Here is a 12,659-nt window from a genome sequence, read left to right as displayed (position 1 = left end):
TCCATTGTTCCATTGAAGGAAAAAGCACCCCACATCATGATGGCACCCCCTCCACTGTGCCAAGTGAAAAAACATCTCAGGTGGGAGCTCCTTGTCATGCCAGCAACGCTGGAAGCCACCAGGACCGTGAAGGTTACATTTCTTCTCATCAGAGACAAGGCCATTGAAGACATTTCTGTTCTTAAAACCCTTCTTTCGCAGGTGCTATCTGATGGTTACTGGCCTGCACTCGGCGCCAGTATCAACTTTAATTTGGACCAAGATTCGTCCTGTGTCTTGATGAACAGCCAACCGGATCCTCCGGCTCAGGGCCGATGACGTTTTTTGGGGTCTTCCATTTGACTTTGTTTTTTGTTCCATAACACTCAGGATCTGTGAAGAAGTTTAAAATGACTTGTCTTACTGCATCCAACATCAGCAGCAACGGTGCGATGCAAGACGTCTTGCTTATGCAGCTCAACAATCCGACCGTGTTCAACGAGAAAGCTTTATTTGCTTTTGTCATTAAGAGATCATGACTGTGTGAATGCCTAACAAAAAATTCACATTTTTGATCAGATGATGAACAGCCTATTTCTCTTTAATGCTTGTTTGCATTTGTTCTTTTTGCATTCTGATGTTTTACTTAGAATCTCCTTAAGATCCAACAATGCAAAATGTAAACCCTTGCAATTTTTCAACCGGTCTTAAAATTTTGGAGCGTATTTACTAACAATGTCAATCATTGCTTTTGTTTACTTGTATGTGATCGGTTCTGACTCTGCTTCTAAAATGGGTTGGTAGAGGAGGGTCATTCATGGACAAAGCTTTTTAAGTCCTTCCATTTCAAGGTCGTCCCACCCACCACTGCCCCCCCCCTTTCACCGCTGATGCTTCCGTTTCCATGACAATAAGTCAGTGCCTCTGGATTTTCACTCCCCACTAGAATGAAGGCTGGTCAGGGCTCGGATCAATAGAAGTATTGTTGCTCTCAGGACGGCTGGTCTTTCCAGGAAGTTACTGCGGCTGCAGGGGTCTGATCAATGACACTGACAGAGACCGAGTCATTCATTCAGCTGGAGGCGGGGTGGGGTGGGGGGTGGCTGTAGAGATTTGTGAGCAGGAAGCAGAGCGGTTGAGGAGGACGATAATGCGCGGAGACATTTATTTTTACTTAGCTACTTTGTGATATCGCTCAATTAAATTTACATTCAACTACATTGTGTTTGGCACTTTTCTTGGACCACATAGGATTTGTGAACAAATTTTGAACAGAGATTTCATTCGTTCCCTTTTTGAAGAAGTTGGAAAGGCTCAATAGCCAAAGGCGTAGGTTTGGTCTGAAAATACACCCCAGCACCACCTGTAACAACAACATGTGTGGGGGACATAGTTTCTGATATTTGAAGAATTGTGTTTAGTGAGTCATAAAGGGGGGTGTCCTTCTGTGGTAGTCATTGTTGAAAAACACAAAGGGGGAATTAAAGGTGTTATCACACTTGACACCTAATTTTATGTAAACACACACATACAAACACAAATAAAGCCTAGTTTTGTCACTCCACAGAAATCAAGAGCGCATGATGCTTGCAGGAAGGCAACCAGCCAAAATACATACAGTAAATCTCAAGCAGTATAGAAATAGTGTATAGGTCTGTAAGACTCAGGTAAGCAAGCAGTGACAATGTTTATAATACAATGGGGAGATATTGCCCCAACAGACTCTTAAGTTTATCATGTATGTCAGACATGGCAGCCTTGCAATGCAATTTGGTTTACATTTCCAATCAAGACAACTAGGGGGTGTCTCCTCCCATTCCGTGTGGAAGTGGTACGTTTTTGGCTTCTCATTTTGTCCTTCTTCCCCACCCAGTTTCAAACCTATTCTTAAGTTTAGAGTAAATTAATTGGAGGCTAACCAGTTAGCTTGGTAGACTGCTATGCTGAAAGCTAGCAGTATTGTCGGAGTGTACGTCTATGTATGGAAGATTCATGTTGGATTGGCTGTCCTGGATATCAATCAAGTGACAAACATCATAGTTAGGATCGATGATGTTGATTTTTTTTTTTTTTTTTTTAATGCCATGCGATCGACCCAAATTACGTTCAAGATACTACAACAGGAAACTTTTCCACTGCTAACGGTGAGTTATTAAGTCTTATTATTGCTTATCATGTCTACTATATTAGGTAACAAGAGTATAAAACAACAAACAATCAACGCCGTCCCAAACATCTGCAAAGCGTGAGAAAATCAGTTTCTCATACCTACGGTTTTCTGTTGGATGAGCAAGATCACTTGATCAAAACTTTCTGAGAGTTAGACACTACAAAATAAGTAATAAAAGCATATAGTAGTGTGAAAAAGTGTTTGCCCCCTTCCTGATTTTCTATATTTTTTGCATGTTTGTCACACTTAAATGTTTCAGATCAAACAAATTTAAATATTAGTCAATGACAACACAACTGAACACAAAATTACGTTTTTAAATTAAACTTTTTATCAAGGGAGAAAAAAATCCAAACATAATGGCCCTGTGTGAAAAAGTGATGACCGGCCATCTGTTCGTCACTGTAAGCTGAAAACAACTTGGGTTGTGCAGCAGGACAATGATCCAAAACACACCAGGAAGTCCACCTCTGAATGGCTGAAGAAAAACAAAATGAAGACTTTGGAGTGGCCTAGTCAAAGCCCTGACCTGAATCCTATTGAGATGCTGTGGCATGACCTTAAAAAGGCGGTTCATGCTGGAAAACCATCCAATGTGGCTGAATTACAACAATTCTGCAAAAATGAGTGGGCCAAAATTCCTCCACAGTGCTGGAAGAGACTCATTGCAAGTTATGGCAAATGCGTGATTGCAGTTGTTGCTGCTAAGGTTTATTAGTTTTTAGGGGGCAAGCACTTTTTCCACACAGGCCCATGTAGGTTTGAATTTTTTTTCCCCCTAATAATAAAATGTTTCATTTAAAAATTGCATTTTGTGTTCAGTTGTGTTGTCACTGACTAATATTTAAATGTCTTTGATGATCTCAAACATTTAAGTGTGACTAGCCATCCATTTTCTATACCGCTTCTCCTCATTAGGGGTATGCTGGAGCCTATCACAGCTGACTTCGGGCGAGAGGCGGGGTACACCCTGGACTGGTCGCCAGCCAATCGCAGTAAGTGTGACTAACATGCAAAAAAAATTTAAATCAGGAAGAGGGCAAACACTTTTTTACACCACTGTATATGATTAGTGCTGTTATCGGATTGGACTGATATCGTATCGGCCGATACTCAAGGTTGCAATACTTATTGCATATTGCATATTGCAGTATTTGTCTTATTCGTGAAACGCATCCAGTGGCATCACAGTAAAAGAAGCACAATGTGTTCATTACATGACATTAGTGTGCGGGAAGTGCTGCTGCCAATATCGGTCAGAAAGCCAATATCAAACATCTCTAAAGACATAATAACCAATGATAAAGTTTCCACCAACTCTGAATGAAAGACAAATACTTACGCTGACTTTAAAAGCCTGGACGGTGTTGTCCAGTAGCAGTACGTTGCACACAACCTGTGTGTGGTGCCTGTCTCGCTCCAGCTCTGTCGCCCGGACATTGTAGGATCTGCCAGCAGGCAAGCGGAAGCGCGCGCTCATCACGCTCCTACCAGGGTCTGCAAAGCCCAAAAAAAACAACAGGAAGGAGACACAAGTGATGAGTAAAACACATGGACCATAAAAAAAAATTGTGAACCAACATTCTTTACAGTAAAGTCCATTATGTACATTATGGCGGGCTGACAGTAAGATTCTAATAAAGCAGCATCTATAGAGGATGATTTTCTGTGCCTTTTCCTCGTACTGCAACACAACTAGGCTAAGAATGTATTGTACAAGTAAAGACTTGCAGCAAATGAAGTGCTTCATGTCTAAAGAATGTCAATGTGAGCACCAAAAAAAGCAGATTCCCTCCTAGGGAATGTGGAAAATACACAGCTACCAAGTACTACAGCACTTTACTAGAGGCTGCTTTGAAATAACTTACTGTATCACAAATAGGGGGCACAAGTTAAATACCAAATACGATCAAATTCCTCCAATTTAACCTAACAAATGTAATGTGACATAGCAGTACAAAACATGTGATGAGCGCTAGATCCAAATATTCTATCTTTCATCAAAATCTTTATCCACAAAGTACGAATTTTTAAATTAGCATGTTATCATTGCTGTAATTTCATGTTAGCATATGACGGCAGCATACAGCCACTCAGGCCAGCTCATCACTGGAGATAAATAATTCCTTCAGAACATCAGATGTATGTACAGCAAAGCACAGTCCATCACTGATCCAAAGTTCACATTAAAAAGGTCATCTCTTACTCAGTCAGAATAAAATCCCTAAGAAATAATGTAAATCCAAATAAGCTGTTCCAGACACCCAAAGGTATTTACAAAAAATACATTTTATAGAAAATAATTACAGTTTAACATGCAGAAAACAATGCAAAATAATTATAATTGACAAATGGATGAAAGTTATTGTTGAAGCAGACTTCCTGTACATCCTAGCGAGATCAAATTTGATAGTGTTTCTCACCATTTTTATCAAATTGTTGGCACTCGCAACTTTTTGTGGCCCCATGGCGGGTTATTCAGCAATCGCACTCAATAAAAAACTGCACAGACACTGAGTCTGGTCTTTGTTTGGGCAATCAATTTCGCAAAACTATAGAGTACAGGGCGAACTGAATAGTGTGTTATTTACAATACGACTTTACAGAAACCGAGACAATGTACAGAAATTTTCACCGAAAACCTAACCATACAAAAACTGGGGCGTAAGGAACGCGGAGGTTTGACTGTATAATTAAAGGGTTTAAAAGGCCGCTAGCAACAGAGCACAGTCAGGGAGTGGAAACACTTCCTGCTCTCCAAAGTAAAATTCATGACAGTATGAATGCGAATATCAGCCATCGAATATCAGCGACTATGCGCTCAATAATACCCCTGACCATTCACTACATTGTTTTACAGAAATTGTGGCCGGCGGTGCAAAATATTTTTGAACATTTGCGTAACTGGACGGTCAAAATCCGGGATTTATTGACTCTAGCACGCTTTGCCAGGGCAAGTCCAGTCAAACCTCAGTTTTCAAACACCCCAGTTTTCATATGATTCCCTTTTCGATTCTTTCCGTTCTTGTGCGCTCTCTCGTTTATCATACAGTATTACATGTAATAAACTATTGTATTTTATCCTTTGGTATGTTCAATCTTGTGGTAGTGACAAAGATGTGGATGGACAATTTAGTCACCCATCTTGGATCACACAACCAACACCAAATCTCATGATACTTTATTTATACAATGCTACTTTATCTGGTAAGGCACATTCAGAAAAGTCAAAATAGAAAATTTGCTCCGGTTTTCATACATTTTAGTGTCCGTTGGACCTTTTGGTAAGAATTGCGAACAAAAACAAGGTACCGCTGTAATTCAAACTTCATTATACAAGTTGTTTGCCTCTTGGCTTGGCAACCTTTTGTAGCCAGACAAGAACCAGAAATAGTGTGTCTTGTCCAGCACCCCTGTGGCGCTAACAAAAGCTCTGCCAAAACCTTGGGAACGTAACCCAAACCAACTCAAAAACATACATGAAAAAGGAGTAGGTGAGGTCAGGGCTCTGAAGGTTTTCCACACCAAACTTATCCAATCATGCATTTCTGGACCCTGCATGTTGCATTGTTGATAGACAAATAGTATTTTGAGTTCACCTTTATAGTAAAGAGTAGTGGGTTATGAAATTGTATTACTGAATGTTTTTTGTCTTTTGTATTTATCTCCTTCATAGGTGATCCATCATTACCAGAGGCATACTGTATGATATCCCCACAAGAGTCATGGCCCTGTCATCAGGAGCTGCTTGGCTCTGTCCCAAGGGCTCTGTGAGCATATTAGTGTTTGTATGCATGCTGAATGGATCTCTGCACGTGTTAGCGGCTTGTGATGTACATCCTTGCAGCATCCCTTCCCCCATAGCGCTGAGAAGAAAGACTATACATCTATCAGTACGTTTAAATGCACCTAAAAACTAAATTGTTACATGAATTAGACTGAAACTACCTTTTTTAAAACATTTGTAAACACTTTAATTAAATTGTGTTCTACTTTTTAAAGATGGGATTAACACACCTAGATTATGCGACTGGAAACCAGTTCCCTCTTGCGTGTATGCACTTTGACCAGGGCGAGATTTCAATGCGTGCGCCAGTCTGGAAGGAGCATGATGGCGCCGCTCCTAACAACATAACAACATACATTAACGAGAGAGGACGACCAAGCCGGGGGGGCTGTTTACACCAAATTAAAAGATAAAGAAGTTGAACTAAGTCATATTTCAAAGTGCAGTCAAACCTCATTTTTTCGACAACGCAGAATCACCCATTTGCATTTGCTTGCTTGTTACTCCTCACGACACTCACTTGCAGCACTCTGTGTGTACACTCGCTAGTGCCAACAAACACACATTTTATGGAGGCCGGCAAAACTATAGGGTTCGTTTTTATTTACTGTGCAGTTAAGTGATTTCTTGATTATCGTGACAGGCCTAGAGGCCGGCAAAATTAAACAGGCAAACAGGCAACCACTACCTACTTTTATCTCTGTAGTTGTCTTGCAAGCTTTTCTACCTTCATAAACTATTGTCCCAGTCTAGTCTGGAAGGATAACCGCTTCTATTTCTCAGACCTCCTTGTAACAGCGCACAGAATCCATGACTCTTCTTGCTTTCATTAGCATTTAATCATCTTTATCCTTAATGAGTCTCCTGACAGTTGAACGGTTGAGACTAAAAGCGTGGCTAATATTGGTGGGTGTGTCTCTTCTCTTTGAGCTTTTCATGTTCATTGTCACTTCCACAGTGACAGCTTTCCTTTTCTTTGGTGTACTGCCACTTGGAAGACAAGCGCTGCAACTAGTTCTCAAGCAAGTTCCGCGTTTACTGGGGGTGTCCCAATTGTGTCCTTTTTTCACTTCCGATCTGATAACAATATTGCAGCCATGAATATTGGCCAATATTGATATCAATCCAATATCAGCATAATCAGCATATTTTTTTTTGCTGATATCTGCCCGACAGCCAATATCTGATATCAATATCAGATCGGGACACCCCTAGTGTTCACATACCAAAATCAAGTTTATGTATTTATTGAAGTATCCATCCATTAATTTTCTATGCCGCTTATCCTCACCAGGGTCGTATGCTGGAGCCCATCCCAGTTGACTCCGGGCAAGTGGTGGGGCACACCTCGGATTGGTTGCCAACCAATCGCAGGGCACATATAGACAAACATTCACACCTACATTCATACCTATGGACAATTTAGAGTCGTCAATTAATCTACAAATTGTATGGAACATGCAGTTGACAGTTGGCAGGTGTCAAATTTAAATGCAAATCTGAGCATTCTTTCAGTGTCATCAAAATTTCCAGTTTGCCACTCACACACACACAGGGCTACATTGTGTACACAAAGACATGCAAACAGACACATGCACGTGATGCCACTGAAAGCTTTGCCTGTCAGTTTGCGAGAGCACAGCGCAGTGGGACGAGAGGAAGGCAACGATTGAAGCACGCTGAAGGAGGGAAGAGCCAACACTCTCCTATCACTGGCTCACAGTGGGATACATAAATGATGAGGTCTGACACACAGACTGTCCCCACAGGCTGGTTTGCCCTCACTGCTCTCTTCCTGTCCGAATAGTTTTGTGCCATCCAGCTTAAGACAAATGCATCACACACTGGGGAAGTACATATACTGGATATACAGTGTACATATACAGTGTTCCCTCGCTACATTGTGGTTCACCTTTTGTGGACCTTTCTTTGTGCTTTTTAAAAAAAATGTCATTAGTATTATTTTTACAGTACAGCGTATATTTTGTATCTGCATCCTAACTGGCTAAAGGAGAACCCACGCATTGTGTTCTGCGTCCTGATTGGCTAAGGGACTGTAGACCATTGTCAATCAATCTCCTCCGTGCCTTCCTGTGCAGTACAGAAAGCGTTAGGCTTGCCAAATTTACATAATTTCAATTTTAATTTCAATCGCTAGCAGTGTGACTCTTAAGTGCTGTATGTTTGCAAGTTTTATCCCTGACAACACCCACAATGTTGACGAAACGTTCTGCACCGACAAAGGCACCTGCGGTCACAACCAAAACGCAGACGAGGATGCTAACCATCGCAGAAAAAGGAGGAGGAGGACGACAAGAGCAATATGTTTTAACAAGGATACAAAAACGCTACAGTACAGTGGAACGGCGCCAGGACTAATAGGCACGGTCAAAGGAGTGAATTATGTGCGAGTCACTTAATTTCTTGTGTCCAACTTCACAGGCTGATCATTAAAATTTAAGCATAGGTTTGAACTTTTTGAGTGTTTAAACAGAGAGAAATGTGAGAAAATGTTAATGCCTGTCTGAGTAAAGGTATAAATTGTATGACGAGGGGTTTTACAGCCTTAAAACATATATAATAATATTAACAATTAATAAAAAATTATGTTGGCTACTTCGCGGATTTCACTTATTGCTATTTCGGGAACCTATCCCCCGCAATAAACAAGGAAACACTGTAAAGCTAAAGATTTTTCCTCTAAGGGGGCCAAATTAAGGTTATGTTTGTATTTTATTATTGTTAAATGGTTACAGGTTAAAGTTACAGGTATTTTCTCTTTTTGTTATAGATTTTTCAATGCCGCTTAGGGTCGGGGGAATATGCTGGAGCTTATCCCAGCTGACTTTGGGGGAGAGGCAGAGTAGGCCCTGGACTGGTCGATTTGAACCCAGGTCTTCCCAGTCTCCTGACTGTGTGGCCAACATGCTAACCAGTCGGCCACCGTGCAGCCCCTGATACATATAAAAATAAAAAATATATAACTTTAAAAAAAAAACTAAATTAAAGTTAAATAGTTCTATTCAATAACTCTTTGTAATGTTGTGATCTGCTGTGGTCTTCTTTTTGCTCTGCTGAGCTGGATAGGACTGTCACATTCCCCAGAGAGGAGACTCTGGTGTGCCGGAAGCACGCTAACATTATTGCTTCCTGCAGAGCTTACAAACTGGCAGGAATGTGCTTGTGTGTGCGTACGTGTGTGTGTGTGTGTGTGTGTGTGTGTGTGTGTGTGTGTGTGTGTGTGTGTGTGTGCGTTCCAAAAACCGACAATCTTGTTCACTGGTGGGCTCCTCCATCTCTCTCAGCTTATCGTAAACACAGACAGTCCTGCAACCTTTTCCTGTCTGCGGAAAGACGCTCATATAAATACATACATAAAACACCCTCACTGCGACACACTGCCATGCACACCAACCACACCACAATCCCAACGGCTCCACAGCTCACAGCGCTTTATATTATGAACACAACATTTTTAAAAGCTGTGTGTTACCCCGTGAACCCTCCCTCACATTTTTTTGTTATACTAAATGAAACCAAGTCTTCAAAAAGAAAAGTTGCACTACAAAAAGCAAACGTCCCTTGAATGGCTGAACTTTACTTACCCTATAAAAGTCTTTTTATATCCTAATTTATTCAAGAGATGCGCCACAAATTCCATTATTTTGGAACAATAGAAATGAGACGATAGCAGTTAAGATTCCCAGAGGAAGTACATCAGTGCGGCACAAACTGGGCCACATACAAACAGGTGGTCAATTACAGGAGATACCTGTGTGGGAACTTACACTACTGTGAGTTTTGGTAATTATTAAGAAAACACATTAAAAAGAGCACAGATGTCCTTACAGTTCATGCACTATTTAAAGAAGACATAAAAGTGAAACAACACACCAAGTGGAGGGACTAAACGCTCCCTATCCGGATCTTGCAGCCAGTCTGGACACAGAACTGTGGGTTTGTCTGCATCCGCCAGACAGTCACATTTAACTTGTAAACTTCCACATAGACAATGACACAGAGCAAAAGAAATCACCAAGCAGAACAACTTAGGAGCGTTAGGTTGAAACAATGGTGAGACTGTAACTTCTCTTAAGCACGGGAGCCAACAATAGTACTTGTTTTAATTTCCCCAGGAAGTGGAAGAAAAGTTTCCAAGTCCAATGCACCAAATGAAGGAGCTTTGAACCAAATGAATCAAGCAAAATGTGGTGGTTAAGAGATCCCTTGGCCATAAAACGCTTAATGTTTGAGGTGGTGTTGGAATGACTTCAGTACAGCTTAATCAGCATGTCTGTGTGCTTTGCCTACAGTTTGCCTTCAATGTTACTATAGAAAAAAAAGAAGACTGGGCGTGGCTCATTGTAGAAATAAAAACCCAAAAAGAAACAGCAAAAATGGGTAAAATAGAGCAAAAGGCATAATGTAACAAGAAAAAGCTGAAATGTCAATACTTTTTACAATATAAGAAAAAACTTTTCAAAAATATCAAAGTGGCCCCCGTCGGAGGAGGGAGGTTTACTCATAAAATTTCTTCAGGGTTGGCAGGTCTGTTAGTGTTTTTATTCATGCTTGCCAGCAACTCAAACAGGGGTTTGTACAGATAAATATTATCACGTTCTCAATAGTATTTCACTGGGGGGCTGAAAAAAACACTGTCCCCTAGGAGGGGGCATGACAAAAATGAATTGAGAACCGCTGCTCTAACCTAACATGTATGCTTTTGGACTGTGTGGGAAAACCATAGTATTTACTATTAATAGCATTTATAGTGTATACTATTACCGTATTTTCCAGACAAGAAATTGCTCAGAAGTCTCAGTCAAAAAATGTGTCACAAAATTCAAAACCAAGAACATCAACTATACAACAGCACAAAGAACAATAGGCTGAATAGGCGTCCGGTATGTTAACATAACACATTAACTGTTAGACAGAATAGGCTAAATTAATGTAACATTCCAGCATGATAAGCAAGTTACAGGTAAGCAATTTCACTCCTAATCTTGTTCCTCAACACTGAACAGCAGGAGCAGTATACAGTTGTCACAAGCTTACAGCGCCCTCTCACGCCTGTAAACGCTTCACTCCTTGGTTCATGTCAGTCAATATGAATTAACATTTAAAAACACCTAAAATTATATATTTTTTTAATATACAGTGTTACCTCGTATAGTGCGGGGGATATGTTCCCAAAAAGGACCACAATAAGTGAAATCCGCAAAGGAGTCAACAATTATTATATACAGTATGTTTTAAGGCTGTAAAACCCCTCACCATACACTTTTCTCAGACAGGCATTAACATTTTCTCACATTTCACTCTTGCTTAAACACTCTCAAAGTTCAAATTTAATTTGAATTTTAATGATCAACCTTCTAGGTTGGACACAAGAAACTATTAAGTGACTCAGATGTATTTCACACGTGTTTATGTATCCTTGTTAAAACATATTGCTCCTGTCGTATTTTCCTCACACGGTTAGCTTCTTCTGTTTCTTCTATTTTACAGTATTGGCGGTTAGCAACCAGCTCACACGGTTAGCTAGTTAGCCAGCCATGACCACAACAGGAGACAAAGAGACATGGACACACCGCCGCCTCCTGCTAAAGCACAGAACTACAACACTGAACTTCCTACACTGCAATTCTTCTTAAAGGGCCAGGCTTGGCCTATGACAGTGTTAATAAGCTGTTAAACAAAACACACACAAAAACACTAAAATTGCAGACACAAAAAAAGTCCACAAAAGGTGAACCGCAATGGAGCGAAGGAACAGTGTATAAATCGCATGACTGCCACTTTTAGGCTGGAAAATACAGTATTTCAGGTTACAATAATGTTTTGCAAAGGTCTTTTATTGACCCTACTAAAACACAGCAACATGTTTTCCTTGAACAAAGGATATGTCTTCTTTCATGGTTCTTTATTAAGAGCTGACAAGCTATTTAAACTGCACAATTCAGTGTGAAATCTCTTGTTAGCTGCAACCCATTGCTGTGGTTCGACTATGGCACAGGAAATAATAGCTATGCCATGATATAATAGCCATGAGGACACATGCGAAAAAGCAAGACAAGCCACACACTGTCTGAAGCAGGTCCCGCATTAGCGCTTCCGTTTTGTCTTTCAAATGCATTACACAGCTACACAAACATCAGGGGCTTGAACGTCACAGAACCCCTATGGAATGACCCTCTGCCAATGCATGAATGAAAAGCATGCTGTTCAGCCTATGGAGGACTCATAGATTAGTACCTGTCACTCTGTTTTTAACTTTTAATGACCACACAATTCTATTGCCATAGGAATACTAACACTAATTACTTTAGAGATTTTCCAAGGTTGCCTGTCGACACCAAAAGAACTAATGAATCTGAACATGATCAACCTAGAATAGTCGTCAATGTAAAATGTCTTAATTTATAGGCAAATGCAAGTGTAATTATACTTTTTTGCTGTTGTCACAAACATAATCAATGTAGACAGTAAGAGGATATTTTAAAAAATATGTTAAATAATAAATCACTGTTTCCTTTGAATACGGCCTATTAGTCATCAAAACAATGGTATTTAAGCAAATTTTATATACTTTCTTGCTTAAATTAAGCATTTTCAAGCATAAAAATGGCTAAATGAACTAAAATACAAATATAAGGCATTCAGAAGACACATTCAAAGATGTTGTGATATGTAGTATTCTACACTTGTCACTAGGTGTCA

General features: G+C 40.2%; 1 protein-coding gene across 4 annotated transcripts in view; it reads right to left on the bottom strand.

Moving 5' to 3' along the window:
* ptpn4a (protein tyrosine phosphatase non-receptor type 4a) overlaps nucleotides 1-12,659 on the bottom strand; it is an 88,138-nt gene that overhangs the window by 45,776 nt on the left and 29,703 nt on the right. For all 4 annotated transcript variants that reach the window (XR_008572380.1, XM_054786326.1, XM_054786325.1 and 1 more), the window contains exon 2: nucleotides 3,492-3,646. Coding sequence is in view for 3 of the 4 variants with exons in the window: in XM_054786326.1 (XP_054642301.1) it covers nucleotides 3,492-3,629 (138 nt within the window). In the remaining variant the exon portion in view is untranslated. The remainder of the gene's footprint in view (nucleotides 1-3,491; nucleotides 3,647-12,659) is intronic.

This window comes from Dunckerocampus dactyliophorus, chromosome 9 (genome assembly GCF_027744805.1).
Source record: "Dunckerocampus dactyliophorus isolate RoL2022-P2 chromosome 9, RoL_Ddac_1.1, whole genome shotgun sequence".
Classification (NCBI taxonomy): Eukaryota; Metazoa; Chordata; class Actinopteri; order Syngnathiformes; family Syngnathidae; genus Dunckerocampus; species Dunckerocampus dactyliophorus.
The sequence above is the reverse complement of the archived record's forward strand: the minus strand, read 5'-3'. Positions and strand labels throughout refer to the sequence as shown.